Consider the following 22,011-nt stretch of genomic DNA (forward strand, 5'->3'; position numbering starts at 1 on the left):
CATTCCAGTTAACTCTACACCCCCACCCCTCTCCCTGGCTCCTTAGCTCCAGACTGTGTCAGCCCTGAAGCAATGCGAAGAGAAGCCTCCTTAGAGGAAAACTACAAAAAGAAAATGGCCATAGTTAGGTCAGCTTCAGGGTTGACATCTACCTGCCTCGGAGTTATGCTTTCAATGGGTGTGTTACTCAGAACACTGACACCTAGTTAGGAGTCTGGTTCTCCATAGCAGGGACGACACAAATACGGAAGACCAGTTTTTCTAATTTTTAAAAAAATGCTTTATTCCATTTTTATTTTTTTTCACAGTATGAAGATAGCAACTGCAGTAACAACCACGGACTACACAAAAGGACCTGGTCAGAGAAGTCAAACCAGGCACAATGATCACTGCGGGGATATGCCGAGCCTCCAGGATTTCAGCCAGCACAAGAAAGGAAGGAGATGACCATGGAGGTAAACCATCCCAGGTTACTTCATGCTGTGTTCATCAACGACCAAACGGAAAGAATCCTCCCCATCCCTCACCCAACTAGAGCAGTGCAAGGTGGGATACGTCGTCCCAAAGGTGACAGTTGCTGCAGGATGCTGTAGTCCAAGAACATTTGGAAAGCTCCAGACTGAGAAGGTCAGCACTGACTGGGCCAGACATATTCTTCACTCTGAAGTGAGACCTCATTGGCTACTACCTGGCCAACAGATGAGACAAGGTGAGCAATGAAGGGAAATATAAGGCACTAGAATTCCATAGGGTGTATTTTAGAGTTGTTACCGCCAGGGGGGTACAACCTATTAGACTTGTGGACTTCAACTCCCAGAATCCCCCAGAATTCTGGGAGTCGAAGTCCACAAGTCTTAAAAAGTTGCCGAGGTTGGACACCCTTGGGTGAGAAGCTTTGCTCCTCACCCATATTTTCCCTTCTGCTCTACCCCGACCCTACTCCAGCACAGCAAATTTAATCCAAATTTGGGATTAAAGACTGAGCCATCCTAAATTAAAAGGCAGCATCACATGCACTTCGGTTTGGAGACAGGAGGAAACCAGGCCAGGAAATGGCGAGGAAAGGGAGAGGGGTCTTGGGTTCTTGGTCCCAGCCAAAATGTTCCAACCCTCAAGAACGGCAGCCAGCGCCGGAACAAGCTTGCAATTTTATCAGCTTCTGGTTCATCTGCACGAGCAGCGAAGGGTCGACACTCTTGGCTATATTGGAAAGCTGGTGTGGGTCTGCCGTTAGGTTGTAGACTTCCACAAAATTCTGCAAGAGAAAAGTAGGACGGGCAGTTAGGAGGCAGCCTCTCCGGAAGGAAATCCGTCCACAGAAGGGGGAGGTTTTCCACCCACAGCCTTCCTTGAGAAGCCAACGTCCATCCACACTGTCATCTTCTTACAAGGTGGTCCTAGTTGCCTTCATACCTGGAGGAAGGTTCCAACCCCTTGGCAGAACCAATTTGGGAGAATCATCCCTTAGAACAGGGGTCTCCAACCTTGGCAACTTTTAAGACTTGTGGACTTGCAACTCCCAGAATTCCTCAGCCAGCTAAGGTAAGGTAAGGTCAGCCAATCAAGGTAGAAAGGCCTTTTCCTGATATTAGAAGCTCCGATCATTCTTGAAGGCCACAGATCCGACTTTCTCAGCCCTAACATAGAACCGCCTGGCGCTAGAGAGGGCGAGACCAAAACCACAGCCGCTTACCTCTTTGTCGGCAAATTCACAGTATTGCATGTTCGCAGCACTCAGAGTGCGCACGCAGGCGTACGTGTTGTTGAAGGCATCTTCACACACGCAGTCAGGGAAACATTGCTGTGCAAAACAAGGTTGGGAAACTGTTCATGAACTGAAGATCTATTGAGCAACTTGCCAAGTACAAATGTAGCCAGTGAGGGTCAACCAGGGGTAGGATTCAAAAATGGTTGGGCGTGGCCCTGGTGGGTGTGGCCTACTCGGCCTCCTGCATCACAGTGGAGGCCAAGCTGCGGAGGCTCTCCTCGAGCCTCCAGGAGGGTGAAAACGGCCTCCCCTGAGCTCCGGAGGCCCTCCGGAGGCCGGAAATAGGCCTGTTTCCGGACTTCCAGGAGGCCCGTTTTTCGACCTCCCAGAGCCTCCGCACAGGCCCTGTACCTACCTGGCACCCAAAATGGGCCACATGGAGACTCCTGGGAGGGGAGTAGTGGGGTGGGCGGGGCCAGCCAGTCTTTGCAAGTACTGGTTCAGTGAACCAGATGTAAAATTAGCATCTGGTTCTCCCAAACCGGTCTGAACCGGTTGAATCTCATCCCTGGGCCCAACTGATCCTCATCAAGCTAGAGCCACCAGAATCAAGGGTGATCAGAAGGCTGTAACCCTGTTTGAGCTTTGCAAAATTGCAAGGCCTTTTTCGGAACGATGAAAACTCTTAGCAGAGCAGGTAGATGTCAACGCAACCTCATGGGGGCTAAAATTCTTCCATGGTAAAGAGGGCATAGCTAGTTGGCTGGCTGGAGCAGATTTATTCCTTATTTATTCAATAATATTTATTGATTGAATAGCCCTTGGGCCATATCAAAGTGCAGATTTCCAGAAACAAATTATTACTGAAATTTGATAAAATACAATTTAAAATGGAATTGGATAAAATACAATTTAAAATGAAATTGGAATAAAGTACAATCTACGATGAAAATGGGATAAAATACAATAATTTAAGATATAAAATATGATAAAATTATATTTCGATGTCAACCCTACAATCTACCCCAATCAGTCCCGCATAGGCAGATCTCAACCGAACCATTTTGCTTAAGTACTGTGCTGTGTTAAGTGTTATATTTCCTTATTTATTGATCTAAGGCGGGGTGGTGGCTTAGCAGTTAAGATACTGGGCTTGTCAGCTGGAAAGCCGGCAGTCCAGGTTCAAGACTCACACCACGTGACGGTGTGAGCTCCCGTCCTCCCCTCCCGTTCCTGCCAACCTGGCAGTTCGAAAGCATGCAATGGCGAGTAGATAAATAGGTACCGCTTTGGTGGGAAGATAACAGCACTTTGTGACATCAATGACTTTACCTTTTTATTGATCTAATCCAGGTGTGTCAAACTCAAGACCCGAGGGCTAGATCGGTCTGTGGGGGTACTTAGATTTGGCCTGCGGGGCTGTCCTGGAAACAGTGAAGGATTGGCCCGCGGTGCTTCTGCCAGCGAAAACAGGGTCCCGAGCTCAGTTTTCGGTTGCCAGGGCCTCCTCAACCCTCGGCCCTCCCGAGGACTGTTTTCGCTGGCAGAGGGTTGCAGGAGGCTGTGGCAGCTGAAAACGGAGCTCGGGAGCCCGTTTTCGCTGGCAGAAGCACTGGGGCCACCACAGGCGCCTCCGACACAAGTAACATTGAGCTGGCCACGCTCATCCCAGCCACGCTCACCCTGGCTTCCAGAGGTCAAACACAACCCTGATGCGGCCCTCAATGAAATTGAGTTTGACACCCCTGATCTAATTAATTGGTATAGCTGCTCATTTTTCAACAGCAACTCTTACTGGCTTGTATAGAATTAGAGACACAAATAGAGTTAAACTAGGGCAAATATGCATAATGGCAACCAAGAACAACTTCAATTATCATCACTAGCACAACCGTCTCACGGGCCCTATTTACCTCCAAGCTCCCATAAATAAGAGGGAAAGACGAAAATTCATTCCTCTTTCTTTCCCTTTATAGAACATCCGTTTCATTGTCCTACTGCCCTACTCCTGCTCTTACATGGTGAATTAGGTGCCCAGGGATGGGAGACCATGCCAACGTAGGCATGTGAGAATGGAAGAAAGCCCCTCTCTCAATAGTGTTTTAGGATGCTAGTTAAGGCCTGTATCAGGTGCCACTTTATGTTCGCTTTGTCCTTTATGCGGTGACAGTCGGTCGTGAACTGTGGGGAATGAAGGGAGGGGGATGCTTGGGGGGAAAAGTAGAAACCACTGACGATGCCACTCCAAGGTCACCCAGCTGGAAGGAGGAGGGAGCTGCATACCACCCTGGGCTCAGACTGACTATTATGGAAACATCTTGCAGGACAGACCAAGGTATGTGTGTGTGTGTAGAACTTAGTGATTTGGGCATGCGAATCTCAGTTCCGGCTTTGCATTACTGCAATACGCTCGGTTTCTATTAAACTAGATCTTTCTCCACAAACGGAGCCAAGGATCGTTCTTACGGAGAGGTTCAAGCTGTAATAGCAGGTCTCACAGCCCGAGTAGGACTGTAGGGAAATGATGGGGAGGGCCAAAGCGAAGATCTGCTTTGCATAGGCAAATGTGCCAGCCTCGTCTGGAATAGAAATGCCATTCCTGATCGGAACTGCTTTAGGGAGGGTGAAAGAGCCTGTTTCTCGGAAATCAAATGAAACAATGTTCAATTATTATGAGGACCCAAATTGTTGGGGGCAACATGCTGACTCTTAGAGAGGGCTGTAAAGCACTGCAAAGTGGTATATAAGTGTTATTGCTATTACTATTCCTTCCTTCCTTCCTTCCTTCCTTCCTTCCTTCCTTCCTTCCTTCCTTCCTCCCTCCCTCCCTCCCTCCCTCCCTCTTATTCCCTTTCTCCTTTCCCTTCCTGGTGCTGCAGTGGTTAGAAGCCAGTATTGCAGGCTAACTATGCCCACTGCCAGGAGTTCGATTCTGTCCAGTTCAAGGTTGACTCAGCCTTCCATCCTTCCGAGGTCGGTAAAATGAGGACCCAGATTGTTGGGGGCAATAAACTGATTCTGTAAACCGCTTAGAGAGGGCTAGAAAGCACTGTGACATGATATATAAGTCTAAGTGATATTGCTATTTTCCTTCCTTCCTTCCTTCCTTCCTTCCTTCCTTCCTTCCTTCCTTCCTTCCTTCCTTCCTTCCTTCCTTCCTTCCTTCCTTCCTTCCCTCCCTCCCTCCCTCCCTCCCTCCCTCCCTCCCTCCCTCTTATTCCCTTTCTCCTTCTCCTTCCTGGTGCTGCAGTGGTTAGAAGCCAGTGTTGCAGGCTAACTCTGCCCACTGCCAGGAGTTCGATCCTGACCGGCTCAAGGTTGACTCAGCCTTCCGTCCTTCCGAGGTGGGTGAAATGAGGACCCAGATTGTTGGGGGCAAGAGGCTGACTCTGTAAACCGCTTAGAGAGGGCTGGAAAGCACCATGAAGCGGTCTACAAGTCGAAGTGCTATTGCTATTAGAAGTTTATCCCATCCTTCCTCCGTCAGTTTGCTCTGCCAAACACCTAAGTTATGGTTGGCCATTATGGGAACAGAGTACCAATACAGACAGAGGTGCAATCAAACAGAACAGGGTTTTTCTAAGAGCCGTCTTCTCTTTCACAGCGAGGGACTGAGTTTTTTTTTTAATGACGACATTCCACCACCCAGAGGTTTTGCATCACAACTCCCATAATCCCTTGCCATTGGCCATGCTGGCTAGATGGGTAGGAGAACTTGTAGACTTCTACAGAACTGCCTACCCTCTTTGTTGGGGTCTTCTGGCAGCTACCTATTAAACCAGAGCTATATCCTTGCCTAGGGACCCGGTGGCTCAGTGGCTAAGACACTGAGCTTGTCGATCGAAAGGTCGGCAGTTCGGCGGTTCGAATCCCTGGTGCCGCGTAATGGGGTGAGCTCCCGTGACTTGTCCCACCTTCTGCCAGCCTAGCAGTTTGAAAGCACGTAAAAATGCAAGTAGAAAAATAGGGATTACCCTTGACGGGAAGGTAATAGCATTCTGTGCGCCTTTGGCGTTGAGTCATGCCAGCCACATGACCACGGAGACGTCTTTGGACAGCGCTGGCTCTTTGGCTTTGAAACGGAGATGAGCACCGCCCCCTAGAGTCGGGAACGACTAGCACATATGTCCAAGGGGAACCTTTACCTTTACCTTTATACTCTTGCCTCCTATTACTAGAAATGTTTTCTTTACATGCAAAACAAATGGAAATTTAGCCGGCTAAAATGACCCAGGTAGAAGTAAGCAGTATCTGAGCGGCTTTCAGAACTAAAATAAATATTTGCAAAGGAGGGAACCGTCTTCTGGCCACGTGTCATGGATGCAAATGGCAGAATCAACGTTTTGTCATGAAATACGTGAAAATTAAGCCGGTACGGACACTTACGGACACTCCTGGTCCCAATTTCGGACACTTGGGGTCCATGGTTGTGTAGCCTTCTCCAGTATATTGCACCAGGAAATCTGACCGCCATGCAGATTTCTGTACCTTGTTCACCTGCATGAAAGGGGATTCGTTTCAAGAAGCAGCCGTAAATAGAAAACTCCCTCTCCCTCCCTCCCTCTCTTTTTCCGTTAAGATTTCTAAATGTATTTTAGACACTTCCTTTGTGCCCGGTCAGGCTTCATTGCCCACCTAACGTACGAAAGAGAGAAAGATTAAAATGTTTTTTAATAAACTACCGGTAATTCTCATTCTCTCTCTCTCTCCCCTCCCTCCCTCCCTCCCCCTTCTTCTCTCCCTCTCTCTTCCCCCTCCTTCTCTCCCTACCACTCCTTCTCTCTCCCTCTCTCTTCTTCCCTATTTCCTTATCACTCCTCTCTCCCTCCCTCTCCCTCTCCCTCTCTCCCTCCCACTCCTCCTCTCTCTTTCCTTCCCTATTTCTTTATCAGTCTTTCTATCTCCCTCCCTTTCTCCCTTCCTCCCTCCCTCCCATTCCTTCTCTCTCCCACTCCTTCTCTCCCTATCACTCTCTCTCCTTCTCTCCTTCCCTATTTCCTTATCACTCCTCCTCTCTCTCTCCCTTTTTTTAAAATTTGATTTATATGCCGCCCTTCTCCGAAGACTCAGACTCCCTCTCCCACTTTCTCTCTCACTTCTCTCCCTCCCACTCCTCTCTTTCCTTCCCTATTTCTTTATCACTCTCTATCTCCCTCTCTCCCTCCCACTCCTTCTCTCTTTCCTTCCCTATTTCTTTATCACTCTTTCTCTCTCCTTCCCTATTTCTTTATCACTCTTTCTCTCTCCCTTTCTTACTTCTCTCCCTCCTTTCCCTATTTCTTTATTACTCTTTCTATCTCCCTCCCTCCCACTCCTTCTCTATCACTCCTTCTCTCTCTCTCCTTCCCTATTTCCTTATCACTCCTCTCTCCCTACCACTCATTCTCTATCTCCTTCCCTATTTCCTTATCACTCCTTCTCTCTATCTCCTTCCCTTTCTCTCTCTCCATCTCCGCCCCCACCCCCCTCTCTATGACAGTGAGCTCTATCCATGCAGGACTCTCAAGATTTCTTTATTTGAATTTCATTAGAGATCTGCTTAAACCCCATGAATCTCAAGTTTACATTCTCTGGTGTGATTCTGCAATGCATCAAAGTCCCATGTGCAGCTTCTGAGCAAAATCCTCCTTCCTAAACACCGCAAATGCTTTTTTTAAAAAACAAAACAAAACCCAACCCGCCTCTGTTCTTCAGAAGAGCTTTCTAACTGGACTCTTCCATCCACTGGACTATATACCCAGATTCAAGGCAATGTATTATTACCAAGAGGGGCAGGAAGGAGACCCCATCCATGTTGGTCTGAGAAGCGTTGACTCCTGCAATGTCCAAGAAAGTGGGTGCCAGGTCAATATTCAGGATGGGTTCCTGAGAGGAAGAGAAGAGAGGAGGCTGTCAGGGTTCCGAGGGATGCCCTAATTAAATCATGAGCCTCAAGAGCCAAGCTTTCAAAGAAATCCAGTTATTTATTAGGAGCTTCATGCCTGCAGGTTCCAAGTGAAGCCAACTCTGACCCCACGTAATTTACGACTCAGTCTTGACCCTGTTTTCCCCCCTCCCCCAGGATGTGTCATCCATCACATTCGCCAATGGAGCAATTTTGCGGGTTGTAGAGATCACTCCCCTCCAGCTGCTGTGGGTAACCCTGGGAGACAGCCTTGAGAGAGATATGTCTGGAATGTGCTTTTGTTTTTGGCTGCTGTGCTGCTTTGCCATTTTCTCATCCCCCTTGCCTATGGCAACTCGAAGACCAGGCCAGGGATGCTTTGCGAGTTGACAGAGACAGCGACTGAAAGCAACTCGGGATGATGGTTCCCTAACCAGTAAGTCTCATCCTCATAGCCTGTAGGAAGCTAACAGAGAGAGCCTCAACTTAAAACAGTTCATTTAGTGACCGTTCAAAGTTACAACGGCACGGGAAAAAAGTGACTGTTTTTTTTCATACTTATGACCATTGCAAGCATCTCCATGGTCACATGATCAAAATCCAGGTCCTCGACCAGTTGGTTCATCTTTATGATGGTCACAGTGTCCCGGGGGTCATGTGATTCCCCCTTTGAGACCTTCCGACGAGCAAAGTCCACGGGGAAGCCAGATTCACTTAACAACCAGGTTACTGACTTAACAACTGCAATGATTCACTATAATGATTAACAACACTGGCAAGAAAGGTCGTAAAATGGGACAAAAGTCACTTCATAAATGTCTCACTTAGCAACATAAATCTTGGGGGAGGGTCAATTGTGGTCGTAAATCGAGGACTACCTCGACTTTCCAAAACAGTGGCAGGAAAACTGCACAGGAGACGAATTCCCCCTACAAGTGCCTTTCCTTCACCTTTATGGTTACGCAAAGAAAGCTGTTAAGATAGAAACTCAGGCCACACTATTGTCTATCTCATCCCAAGAAGATGCTCTCCAGCTTTTTGGTTCAGTTCCCCTGTTCTCCAGCCACACGTTGGCTGGGGAGAACGGAAGCTGTAGACCATCAACGGGCAACATGCAGTCAAGCCAAGAGTTCCGGACCGCCTTCAAAACTTTTTTGCGTAGCCCTCAAGAGCTGCTCCGAAGCATGTTGTCTGGACACCTGCTCTTCATTTTGAAACAGGAAACGTATCAAAGCGGTTTTGGCCACGTAACCTCCAGACGAGGCCTACAACTGATGAAGCAATAAAGGAAAAGATGATAGGACACTACCTTCTGCAAACTGCCCCACAGGACCAATATGCTCTGGGGCTTCAGATCTTTTGCATCAGGACTGCAGGCTCTGTTGTTTTGAAATCATGGCGGGGCAGGGGCAGGAGAGCACAAATAAAGCCTGGGTAGCCTCCTCTTTTTCCCACACTCCAACTGACCTACTATCAGCTGGAGGATGTGGACAAAATTGCTGGGTTTACTCCAGCCAAGATTCTTTGTGACCATTAACAATGGGGGAACGGCAAGCAGCAATCTTGATTGGGATGGGACTTCAGGGTGGAGAGACTTTAATTGCAGTCTAGCCAAGCAAGCTGATCTTTGGGTATCTTGGAGGCCGCCAATAGCCCTACCTTTGCCCAACTCAATAGGGAGAACGTATGTCGTGGCCCACCGCAGGCAGCAGAGCTGGCAGCAGACTCGGACAGTGAGGAGGTTGGGGAGGAACATGGGCCAGTCCTGGAGTCTGGGGAAGGCAGAGATGGGACCAGGGCCGTCTGACAGTTCTCAGCTGCCTTTGGAGTTGGACATCAGTGAGGCAGAACAGCTGAAGCCTGATCCCAGTGTGAGCATGCGCAGATTTGCCAGACAAAAGGAACAGCTAAAGAACAAAGGTCGACTTGGGAGTAAAGCCACAGGTGGACGATGAATGGCCCCTCCCAGAGGGAATAAAAGAGGAGCGAAAGGGGAGTGGAGTTTGCAGGAGACAATTAGTTCGCTTAATTGCATTGTGACTCTCAGAGACTTCTTGCCAAGTTTTGAAGATATCGTCCTGGCAGCTCTCCAAGCCAGATAAGGTCTGTGACTGTAAAATTCACCCTTGAAAGACTTTGCTGGATGTGAATGAGAGAAATTCACAAGTAACTTAATAAAAAGGGTTTTTTATCGGGACTTTTTATCTGCTTCGTGGTTTGGGAACAACGTATGCTCATCTCACCTATAACTCATCATGCCTCCATTTTAATTGAAGATGCCCTCAACAAATCCTGCGCTAGACTTTTCTTCTGGAGCAAGTAAACCTACCAGGTATGTTTTATTTCCTTTAACACCTGGGCCTCGTACCAGCAACGGCACCCGGATATCAAACTCGTAAAGTTGACGTTTGTCAACGGGCAGCGAGAATTGTCCTTGGAGGGGGAAAAAAACAAACAACGACAGCAAAACAGACAGAAAGGGAGAGAAAGTCAATAGGGACGATCAGCAAACACGAAAAGGACTCGTTCTTCAGCAAGTGCCAATATTCAGTCTGGAGATCGGATCCAAAGGCAATTCAAATCCAATCACCAAAATGAATTTCCAGATCAGGCTGACTGAGACAACAAATGATCAGATTGATCCAGATAACTCACATAAGAAAAGATTTGGACATTTTATTTGATGGTAGGGCTTCTTGCAGAATCATATTTTCTGCTGCTTTTCTGCCTCAATTAACTAACGGTTGTAATTCATGGTTTATTATTAAATCTAGTTTTGAATGTTGCTGCCTGTATTCATGATTTCTGGTGGAAGGGTTATATATTCCCAATATTCTCTGAGGACGTCTTTAAATTATTCCCTATCTCCGTTTGTCCCTTCACGGAGTTTCTTACAAACATCTACTTCTACTCACCTGTGTGGTAACCATGATCTGAGGTATAAAACACGTATGTGCTGTCCAGCAATTTCAGGGACTTCAGCTGATCCAGCACTTTCTGTACCATATCATCTACTGACAGCAGAGTTTGCCACCTGAAGATCAAAGAGAAACCACGGGGTAAATGCTGATTTTTTTTCCCCCTTGAAAGTTTAACCACACGGAATGCTTGGTTGTACAAACAGAGGCACAGAATCAAAATCACGTAAAGTATTAATACTGCTTAATAAAGGCCTTAGTAAAGGCCACACCTGGAATTCTGCATCCAGTTTTGGTCATCACATTATGAAAAAAGATGTTCAGACTTTGGGGGAAAAAAGTGCAAAGAAGAGCAACTAAGATGATTAAAGGCCTGCAGGTTAAAAGATATGAAGAGAGTGGACAAATTAACGCTGAGTTTATTTATTTATTTATTTATTTATTTATTTATTTATTTATTTATTTATTTAATTTGTATACCGCCCTTCTCCCGGAAGGGACTCAGGGCGGTGAACAGCCAAAATTAAAAAACATACAAATGCAAAAGTTAAGATAATTAAAAGAATTAAATCACTGGTTACCCAATTTAAAACCCCAAATCCATAAAATTTAAAATCCCAATTAAAACCATTTAGGCTAGGCCTTTAAAAGATAAAGAGACATTGATTATTTTACAATGTGTGGGAACAGTGGTATAACTGGATAGAACGGAGATAGATTGAAGATAGATAGTTATTAAGTATAAGTAACAGATAAAATAAGAATGTAAATATGCACAATTTAATTTTTGTAAATAATGCACGAATTATTGTCACAAGAAAAACACCAAAATTAGCTGTTGTTGAGTGAAATCATTTTTTATCTTTCTTTCTTTATCTTTATCTTTATTCAAATTTCTATACCGCCCTTGTCCTTTCAGACTCAGGGCGGTGTACAGCCAGAAATAAAACATTTTATATACAAAAGTTAAAATAAATTTTAAATAATTAAATAAATTTGGCCCATTAATTTAAAACATTCCAATTAAAAGCCATATCAAAGTTATTAAAACCAATCATAAAATCAGGACATGTTTTTAATGTAATAAAAGTTTAATAAAGTGTTTATAAAAAAAAGATATGAAGAGATATGAAAAGGGGTCGAAGGAACTGGGTATGGCTAGTCTAGAGAAAAGAAGGACTAAGGGAGACATGATAGCAGTGTTCCAATATTTGAGGGGCTGCCACAAAGAAGAAGGGGGTCAACTTATTCTTCAAAGCGCCTGAAGGCAGGACGAGAAACATTGGATGGAAAGTAATCAAAGAGAGAAGCAACCTGGAATTAAGGAGGAATTTCCTAAAAGTGAGGACAATTAGCCAGTGGAACAGCTTGCCACCAGAAGTAGCTGGTGCTCCATCACTGGAGGTTGATTTTAAGAACAGATTGGACAGCCACTAGTCTGAAATGGTATAGGGCAGTGATTGGCTAACCTTTTTCTCGTTGTGTGCTGAAAGTGTTCTGCTCTTTAGAAGGCCAGATCCTGAAGAGGAAACTCAAATACTTTGGCCACCTGATGAGAAGGAAGGACTCCCTGGAGAAGAGCCTAATGCTGGGAAAGATGGAGGGCAAAAGAAGGGGACGGCAGAGAACAAGGTGGCTGGATGGAGTCACTGAAGCAGTCAGCATGAGCTTCAATGGACTCCAGAGGATGGTAGAAGACAGGAAGACCTGGAGGGACGTTGTCCATGGGGTTGCGATGGGTCAGACACAACTGCGCAACTAACAAAAATATCTGGACTTTGATCAGTCCCAGAGATCAACCGGTCAGTCCTAGAGGAGATCAACCCTGGCTGCTCTTCAGAAGGCCAGATCCTGAAGTCAAACTCAAATACTTTGGCCATCTAATGAGAAGGAAGGACTCCCTGGAGAAGAGCCTAATGCTGGGAACGATGGAGGGCAAAAGAAGAAGAGGACGGCAGAGAACGAGGTGGCTGGATGGAGTCACCAAAGCAGTTGGCGTGAGCTTAAATGGACTCCAGAGGATGGTAGAGGACAGGAAGGCCTGGAGGAACGTTGTCCATGGGGTTTCACCACTTTTGGTAACAGTGAAGTCACATTTTCTTACCGGGCTCTATAAACGTGATCCAAGAACTGAATGGAGCTGTTGGACATTGGTGTCTTCGCTTGTTTTATCAGCCAGTGCTTGTCCTACAAAAGGAAGAAGATCCAGGAGGCAACTTCCAGAGCTATCCAATGATTCAAGGATGGATATTAGATAGGAAGGATTTATAAAAGGACACCCCTCCCCCATATACAAGTAGTCCTCGACTTATGACCACAACTGAGCCCAAAATTTCAGTAGCTAAGCGAGACACTTGTTGAGTGAACTTTGCCCTCCTTTACGACCACTGTTTATAAGTGATGCCACAGGGATGCCACGATTGTCGTAAGTGTGAAAAACGGTTGTAAATCACTTTTACGACTTTGCTCCTAAAAGAGGAGCAAAGGCACATGTACCCTTTGCAGGAAAGCAACGTTGTTAATTCTGTTCCCAGTCGGCATCTCTGTTTGATTCTGAACTCCGTGTTGCTTTGCCAAGTAGGTCTTTGGCAGCGTGTCAAGGGAGATAAAAGTGGGTGATTATCCCGAAGGACTTTTTGCAACTAAATGGGAATGAACGTAATTCACAGCTGTTGCAATCAAAGAGGCTCTTGGGACTAGTCGTGTGTTTTAATGACTCAGCTTCAGCCTGCTTGAAGCCCACTGACCCGCCTGGCATGCATCAGCAACTCACCTTCCCGTGCACATTGAAGCTGCCATTGCGAGGGGCTTTGAGGGTACTGTAGGTGGACTTGTAGTGAGGAGCCGCCGTCCAGGGCGAGTGTGCAGCAGGTGGAGCTAACACCATGAGGAAGGGAGGGCGCAAAAGCTTCCGTAGGAACTCCAGGCTCCGGTTGGTCTGCAACACCGAAAGGATTGGGAAAGGTAGAAGATGACACAAAAGGATACAAAAAAACATGAGTGAAGAAAGGCAGGAGCTGCTCCAGGCACTCACATGCCTTCCCCCTCACCCCACCCCCCCAAAGAAATTCCTCCTGGAATTTCTACACCTGGCTGAACCAAAGGTGCTTTTTTTTTCAAAAGGCAATTGGGCTTTCTTGGGTTTTTTTCTTCTCCTCCTCAAGAACTGAAGCAGCTTTCTGGATGAGAAGCGAAAGGTCTTCAAGGAAAAAAACAACAAGAAATGAATTTGAATATTAGCAACTCGGGTTGGGTAGCTGGGCTGTTGGTTTGAGCTCCGAGTTTGCCGCAATCGGGTTGCAAACGTTTTGTCACCACTCGAGGAGACGCCGTCAGTGCGTTTGGAGTGGATGACTCGAAACGTACTGACGACGTCTCCTCGAGTGGTGACGAAACGTTTGCAACCAGATTGCGCCAAGCTCGGAGCTCAAACCAACAGCCCCCCAAAAAACAGAAAGTCCAGTTGCCAATTGGAAAAAAAACACCTTTGGGACAACTATGACCTGGATGACTGAGAATCTCTGTAGATTCTAGAGAGGAATGATTGAGTTTGTCATCTGCACCTCTATAACTGTCTGGTTTGGTTCTGCAACCCAACAAGACACACACAGACTTCAGAGGATCATTAGAACTGCAGAAAAAACCATGGCTACCAACCTGCCTTCCATTGAGGACCTGTATGCTGCACAAGTCAAAAAGAGGGCTGGGAAAATATTTACTAGACCCCTCACATCCTGGACATAAACTGTTTCAACTCCTACCCTCAAAACGACACTATAGAGCACTGCACACCAGAACAACTAGACACAAGGAGTTTTTTCCCAAAGGCCATCACTCTGCTGAACAAATAATCCCCTCAACACTGTCAAACTAATTACTAAGTCTGCACTATTATTAATCTTCTCATCGTTTCCACCACCCACCTCCTTCCACTTATGACTGCATGACTGTAACTTTGTTCCTTGTATCCTTGTGATTTATGTTGATATTTTTTCCTAGTATGATTTGATTGCTTATTGTACCGTATGTCACTGGGTGTTGTGCCTTGTGATTCTCAACGAGTGTATCTTGTCTTTTTATGTACACTGAGAGCTTATGCACCGAAGACAAATACCTTGTGTGTCCAATCACACTTGGCCAATAAAGAATTCTATTCTATTCTATTCTACTCTACTCTTCATTCCAATATTCTATTCTATTCTATTCTATTCTATTCTATTCTATTCTATTCTATTCTATTCTATTCTATTCTATTCTATTCTATTCTATTCTACTCTACTCTACTCTATTCTACTCTTCATTCCAATATTCTATTCTATTCTATTCTATTCTATTCTATTCTATTCTATTCTACTCTACTTTTCATTCAAATATTCCATTCCATTCCATTCCATTCCATTCCATTCCATTCTATTATTCTATTCTATTCTATTCTATTCTATTCTATTCTATTCTATTCTATTCTATTCTATTCTATTCTATTCTATTCTATTCTATTCTATTCTAATTCTATTCTACTCTACTCTACTCTACTCTACTCCCAATTCCAATTCCAATTCCAATTCCTATTCCAATTCAATTTTATTCTATTATCAAGCTGTGACTGGAAAGGGCTATTGAACCTCAAGCAATCAACCATATCACCTAAACAAGAGCCTTGAAAGATTCCCAGCCACAGGCCATCCCCATTGGTCTTGGCGGATGACCCAAAACAGAAATATACTCTGAGCATTAAGCAAAGGGGGTTATCTCCTAGTGCCAGAACAGCTTAATTCGTTGAGAAGGGCAGCTGAAGCCGGTGGCACCAGTGCCATCTTCAGGGAGCCGGTGAAGAAAAAAATCAAGGTGGCAGCCGCCACGCTCCGGTCGAACTTCCACTTGTTCTGTTGATGCGCCATTGCGTATTGCGTTTTGGCCGCAGCTGCCATCTTGACTTTTTTGAGCCTACCTGGCGGCCAACCCTGCATGACACCACAGTGGAGGTGAAGCCCAGGAGGAAGCGGAGGAGTGACTCACGAGCAGATCCGTGAGGTAGTCCGCTTCGTAGTGGTCCCCGTGTTTCTCTTCGTGTCCGTTCAGTGAAAGGGTGTAGTTGTAGTACTTGGAATTGCCCACCTGTGGGAGGAGGCACATGGCCTGTTAGACACAGGGGTATTTATTTATTTATTTAAAATATTTTGCTTTAAAATGCACGGCTTGGTCTTAAAAAAAAAAACCCACAGCAGTTTACATGAGGTTCAAAACACTGAAATGGCGGTTAGAACAAATTGATACAAAGCCTAGGTTAAAACATTTCAGAATAGGATAGGATAGGATAGGATAGGATAGGATAGGATAGGATAGGATAGGATAGGATAGGATAGAATAGAATAGAATAGAATAGAATAGAATAGAATAGAATTGGAACAGGAACAGGAACAGGAACAGGACAGAATAGAAATATAGAATAGGATAAGGAATAGGATAAAATTAGAATAAGAATAGAACAGAATAGGAATAGAACAGAACAGAACAGAAATATAGACTAGAATAAGAAATAGGAGAATAGAATAGAATAGAATAGAATAGAATAGAATAGAATAGAATAGAATAGAATAGAATAGAATAGAATAGAATAGAATAGGAAAATAGGAATAGGAATTAGGAATAGGAATAGGATAGGACAGAATAGAATAAGGGATAGGAAAAGGATCAGGATAAAATTAGAATAAGAATAAAAATAGAACAGAATAGGAATAGGAATAGGAACAGAACAGAACAGAACAGAACAGAACAGAAATATAGAATAGAATAAAAAATAGGATTAGAATAGAATAGAATAGAATAGAATAGAATAGAATAGAATAGAATAGAATAGAATAGAATAGAATAGAATAAAGAAATAGGATAAAATAGAACAGACTAGAGTAGAGTAGACTAGGCTAGACTAGAATATGGAATAGGATAAAATTAGAATAAGGATAGGATAGGATAGGGACTTTGGAGGTCTTCTAGTCCAGCCCTCTGCTCAAGCAGGAGAACCCACACAATCTCAGACAAGTGACTGTCCAGTCTCTTCTTAAAAACCTCCGGTGATGGGAGCGCCCACGATTTCTGAAGGCAAGCCGTTTCACTGATTAATTGTCCTGCCGAGGCTGATGGGAGCTGGAGTCCAACACCATTTGTAGGATGGCAGCTGTTCACCCCAGTGGGTCTGTGCTGGAGAATCCTGGGAGTTGAAGTCCCACAAGTCTTAAAACTTGCCAAGGTTGGATACTCCTGACTTGGGAGGAAACCCGGTGTTGTTCTACTCACCAGACCTAGCCAATATGTCCATCCCATGGGAACGTGCTGAACGCCGCCGGCTTGGGGGTGCCCGTACTGTAAGAAAAGGAGAAATGTTGGTGAAAGCACAGCCGACGCATTTGCACAATCGATAAAAGGAAAGTGTTTAGAGCAGGGGTGAAATCCAGCAGGTTCTGACAGGTTCTGAAGAACCTGTAGCGGAAATTTTGAGCAGTTCGGAGAACCGGCAAATGCCACCTCTGACTGGCCACAGAATGGGGAGGGAATGGGAACTTTGCAGTATCCTTCCCCCAGGAGTTGGGAGGGAATGGAGATTTTGCAGTATCCTTCCCCCGGAGTGGGGTGGGAATGGGGATTTTGCAGTATCCTTCCCCCAGGAGTGGGGTGGGAATGGAGATTTTGCAGTATCCTTCCCCCAGGAGTAGGGAGGGAATGGGGATTTTGCAGTATCCTTTTCCTGGAGTGGGGAGGGAATGGAGATTTTGCAATATCCTTCCCCCAGGAGTGGGGAGGGAATGGAGATTTTGCAGTATCCTTCCCCTGCCACGCCCACCAAGCCACGCCTACCAAGCCATGCCCACAGAACCGGTAGTAAAAAAAAAATTGGATTTCACCACTGCTTTAGAGGGAAACAGGTAGCTCTACCTGATTGAGGTATTTGCCAGCGTAGAAAGTCTGGTACCCTTGCTTCTGCAGGTAAACTGGGTAGGTTAAGGGCTCCTGGAATTTCTGCCAGGCAGCATTGCTGCAATTCCCTTCCAAGGAATTATTCCTCACCAAGTGGTTGTGGGGATACAAGCCTGTCAGGATGCTGCTCCGGCTAGGACAACACAGTGGGGTCACTGCAAACTAAACACAGACAAATCAGTTGTGAGAAGGGATGGATTGTGTTCACCGTCTACTCCAAGGTAGCACAACTCCAGAGGTTCCCCCAAGTTTCTCTTCCTTAGATGCAGCCTTGAAGGCAGCCGGAGTTCACCGAGTTATTTCCAAGAGATGACAGAAGCTATTAAATTGGCGAACGGACAGCAGTTCAAATGCTTCTACCCAACTTCCTAACGGTGAGGATAATTAACCAGTGGAACGGCTCCAGAACCGGTAGCAGAAATTTTGAGCAGTTCAGAGAACCGGCAAATACCATCTCTGGCTGGCCCCCGAGTGAGTTGGGAATAGATTTTGCAGTATCCTTCCCCCAGGAATGGAGATTTTGCAGTATCCTTCCCCTGGAGTGGGGTGGGAATGGAGATTTTGCAATATCCTTCCCCCAGGAATGGGGATTTTGCAGTATCCTTCCCCCAGAAATGGGGTGGGAATGGGGATTTTGCAGAATCCTTCCCCTGCCACGCCCACAGAACCAGTAGTAAAAAAATTTAGATTTCACCACTGGCACGAGAAGTGCTCCTTTTTCGGCACTCGGTGCCGACAAAATTCGCCATCGCTGACCTATACCAAGTAATTCTCAACCCACATTTTGGGGATACTTACTGCATTAGCAAAGGTAGCTCCAAAGTGACCCATCAGAACTTGGGTCTTCTTCATCGGGCCCTGAAAATTGAAAGTCAAGAATCAGAAGGAAGCCTTCAAAACAAAACTACTAAACAGCCCCTTCCATTTGGAGAAACTCCACTCTTATATCCTTGCGTGCCGCGGGCGGCTCTCCCAAGCTCCGTTTTTGCTTGTAGCGGGTTGTAGGAGGCCATCACAGACGAAAATGGAGCTCGGGAGCCAGGGCCGTCTTAACAGCATTATGGGCCCTGGATAAAGCAGGGTACTGGGGCCCCTACGACAACTACTCCCAGGAATGTAAATGGTCGATAAAATTAAACATCTATTTCTAATCAACATGATAAACATTGGAACAATACACGAGGCTTAAAAAACACAATAATACGCAGTAAGCCGTAGAGTTGCTGTATTTATATGATACAAGGTGCATTGAAGGGTTAACATACAGAGATTAGTATGGGGCCCCTATGCTTGTGGGGCCCACGGGCAAGTGCCCATCAAGCCTATGCGTTAAGACAGCCCTGTTCGGACTCCGGAGCCTCTAGAGTCGAATAGCAGAGAGGCAGAGGAACAGGAGGAGCCTGTTCCTAGTACACGCATGCGCAGAGCTGCCAGAAGGCAAGAACAGTTAAAACTAAAGGGACGACTCGGGAGTAAGGCCTGGAGATGACTGGCTCCTCCCATAAGGCTTAAAAGAGGAGCAAAGGCATGTGGGCCCTTTGCAGGAAAGCAAAGTTGTTAATTCTGTTCCCAGTCAGCATCTGTTTGATTCTGGACTCCGTGTGGCTTTGCCAAGTAGGTCTTTGGCAGCGTTGTCAAGGGAGATAAAGGTTGGCGATTATCCCGAAGGACTTTTTGCAACTAATTGGGACTCAGCTGTGAATGAACATAATTCACAGCTGTTGCAATAGAAGAGGTTTTTGGGACTACTCGTGTGTTTTAATGACTCCGGAAGCCTAAGTGACAACAGTTCCTTCCAATTCTTTTATTATTCTGATCTGGCCATGAATCAGAAAAGGAACCAAACTGAGCTACGCTTTCAACATCAAGATGAAACATCCTTCACGACTGGGGAAAACCAGAACGGAAACTTCATACACAGCAACTTGTTTGTGGTTTCTTCTAAGCCACATGATCCACACTAAACATTTTCTCCCTTCATGTGCTGGAACTCTCACAGCATTGCCTTCCAAAATCCACAAGCAGCAGCGATCAGAGAAAACTTTCGGATTAGAATCGTTTTCCATTCTCTTGGAGTGAGGCTAAGCACCCATGGAGTTACTGTTGAAAAAGAGGGGGAATAATTTCCTCCTCTTCTGGAGTAGGGCGCGTGCACAAAAGTGGGTTTTAACACAAACAGCGTTAAAAGTGTAGACTGGTCTTCAAACCAGTCCCTTCCACCCCTGTTAAAGCAGGGGTGTCAAACTTGATTGCATTGAGGGCCGCATCAGGGTTGTGTTGGACCTTGGGGTGGTGGTGGAGTGGATGTGGCTAGCTCGACATTACTTGTGTTGGGGGCGGCTGTGGCGGCCCGAGAACTCTGCCAGCGAATACGGGCTCCTGAGCTCCGTTTTCAGCTGCGACGGCCTCCTGCAACCCTCTGCCAGCGAAAACGGCGGCCCTCCCGAGCTCCGTTTTCACCGGCAGAGGCACTGCGGGCCGGTCCTTTGCTGTTTCCAGGGCAGCCCTGTGACCCGGATCTAAGGACCCTGCAGGCCGCATAGGGCCCCCGGGCCTTGAGTTTGACACCCCTGTGTTAAAGCATTCTGTGACCAAAAATATATATATATTTGTCTTCTTAAGTTTTCGCGGGTGTGCATATGCAAAAAATTAAAATCTCGGGTGTTTTCCCGCGTCATTGTAAACTGTCGAAACGTTGCTATAAGAAAATTTTTTAAAGTCACTGGTAGGATTTTAGCTGAGGTTTTAAAGGACCTTGCAGAGAGCTCTGTAAGGATTTTTAGAAGATTTTAAGCTGGGATTTTAACCAGGATTTTAAATATTTTAACCAACTTATTTACAATGACGCGGGAAAACACCCGAGATTTTAATTTTTTGCATATATATATATAAGAATTGTCCTAAAGATGCGAGTTCCAGGTATAGTTATAGAAGAGGCGATAGACATCACACTCTCCGGAACGTTTAAAAGTTTAAATTTTTTTATTTTAAAACTTGTGCTAAGCTTTCGTCGGCCCCTACCGACTTCGTCAGAGTTCGTCCCCAGAGTTTGTCCAAATTAACATATATATATATATATATGTTAATTTGCAGAGTTTATTCATTCATTCATTATTTACTCTTTCCAAGTCAAACTGCATCTCCTTACTTAATCTTTATATTGCTGTGTTCATGTCCTTCCATTTATTAACATTCACAATATTAATAAGTAATAAATTATTTATATGCAAATTTGGGAGCCTCTCTTCTACCTGCTGAGCAGTGAGCGAGTTCTCCTTAAATTGCCCCCCACATATTAGATCTTAGGGAACTCCAATATAATCTATTACTTTTAAATAACCTTGACAGGCAAGTTGCCGATTAATATTATTCATTTGCACCGCTAGTAGACTATTTCTACACCGTTTCTGTGTAGAAACTGTGTTACATTCAGTTCTGCTTCCAACTCTTAAGGATGTTCCCTTGCAACGTGTCAGCCCTTCGAGGTAGGCCAGGTCAGGAAGGACTCGGCAAGAACTATAAATGCTAGGATGTTACTGTTGCGTGGTGCAATACCAAAATTTCCAAAGGCAGATAGATTGCCTCTTCTCCACCCGTTTATATCCGAGAAGAGCAGGAATCTCCAATCTTGGCCCCTTTCAAGACTTGTGCACTTCAAACTTTCATGTTTGGGGCTGGGGAATTGTTTTGAAGTCGAGGAGTCTTAAAAATGGCCAAGGTTGGAAATTTTTACGGAAGAGAATCAAGACAGGGCCATCTTGAGTCACTTTCTCACCCCTTCCCTCCCCTTTCCAGAAGTTTTCAAGATTCTTCCTCTTCTTTTTCAGGCTTCTCTGCGAATCCTTTCTGCCAGAGGAAATTACACCCGGTAGCAACCGTGGGAACTCAGTCCCCCCCACCTTCCTCCGCACCTGTTCGCTATCTGCGGGCCCTCCCCCCCCCACACCGCGGCCCTTCCCAAAACAACGCCCACCGTAGCCAGCAGATAGGTTTCGGCTGGGCGTTGAGTGCGCAAGAGGCTTGCTTCCAAGTGGGCGTCCCGCGTGGAGCAACTCCTCCACGGAGGTTCGAGTACCTTACCATTCCCCCCAGCACCAGATCCTGGTCGTCGGTCAGGATGAGAACGATGTTGGCTTTCTTGGCAGCGCCGGTGTCTCCGCGTCCCGCGCTCAGGAACAGCAGGAGGAGCAGCAAAGCCCCCGGGAGACCCTCCCGTCCCACCAAACCCCTCCCGGGACGCGTGGGTAGCATCCTCGCTCCGCGGAACGGCTCCTTTCCCAGCGCTGCGACTTTCAGGAAGCGCGCTGGTCCGCGTCTTATGACTGGCAAACGCTGCTCCAGCCTCCCACGCAGCCAGGATGCACAAACAGCCCCCCACGCACAAACACAAGTCACACACACACACACACACCCTGCAAAAGAACAAACAAACAAACTCCCGTGGCCCGACTGGGCTCCGCTTGGGCTGGAAGCGGGAGAAAGTGAATCACTTTCACTTTCGCTTCGCGCGGCTGGATTGCAAGCGGGGA

General features: G+C 45.9%; 1 protein-coding gene across 1 annotated transcript; it reads right to left on the bottom strand.

Moving 5' to 3' along the window:
• Positions 1-256: 256 nt before the first annotated feature.
• On the bottom strand, positions 257-22,006 carry LOC117676051 (N-acetylglucosamine-6-sulfatase-like). The gene is made up of 13 exons (XM_034435202.2): positions 21,563-22,006; positions 18,281-18,340; positions 17,441-17,644; positions 16,805-16,870; positions 15,527-15,625; positions 13,284-13,448; positions 12,615-12,697; positions 10,508-10,626; positions 9,922-10,025; positions 7,472-7,573; positions 6,095-6,205; positions 1,694-1,801; positions 257-1,255 (listed from the first exon to the last, which is right to left on the bottom strand). Exons 1-13 carry the CDS (start codon positions 21,731-21,733, stop codon positions 1,112-1,114), a joined length of 1,536 nt encoding a protein of 511 aa, XP_034291093.2. The 5' UTR covers positions 21,734-22,006; the 3' UTR covers positions 257-1,111.
• Between the last annotated feature and the right edge of the window lie 5 nt (positions 22,007-22,011).

This window comes from Pantherophis guttatus, chromosome 9 (genome assembly GCF_059756535.1).
Source record: "Pantherophis guttatus breed Tessera chromosome 9, ASM5975653v1, whole genome shotgun sequence".
Classification (NCBI taxonomy): Eukaryota; Metazoa; Chordata; class Lepidosauria; order Squamata; family Colubridae; genus Pantherophis; species Pantherophis guttatus.

Coding starts and splice junctions, on each gene's coding strand:
- LOC117676051 (XM_034435202.2), bottom strand. CDS start 21,733: ATGCTACCCACGCGTCCCGGGAGGGGTTTGGTGGGACGGGAGGGTCTC. Junction 16,871..17,440: donor CTGGCAAATACCTCAATCAG/GTAGAGCTACCT, acceptor CTTTTCTTACAG/TACGGGCACCCCCAAGCCGG. Junction 6,206..7,471: donor TCTCCTTCCTGCCCCTCTTG/GTAATAATACAT, acceptor CCTTTCATGCAG/GTGAACAAGGTACAGAAATC.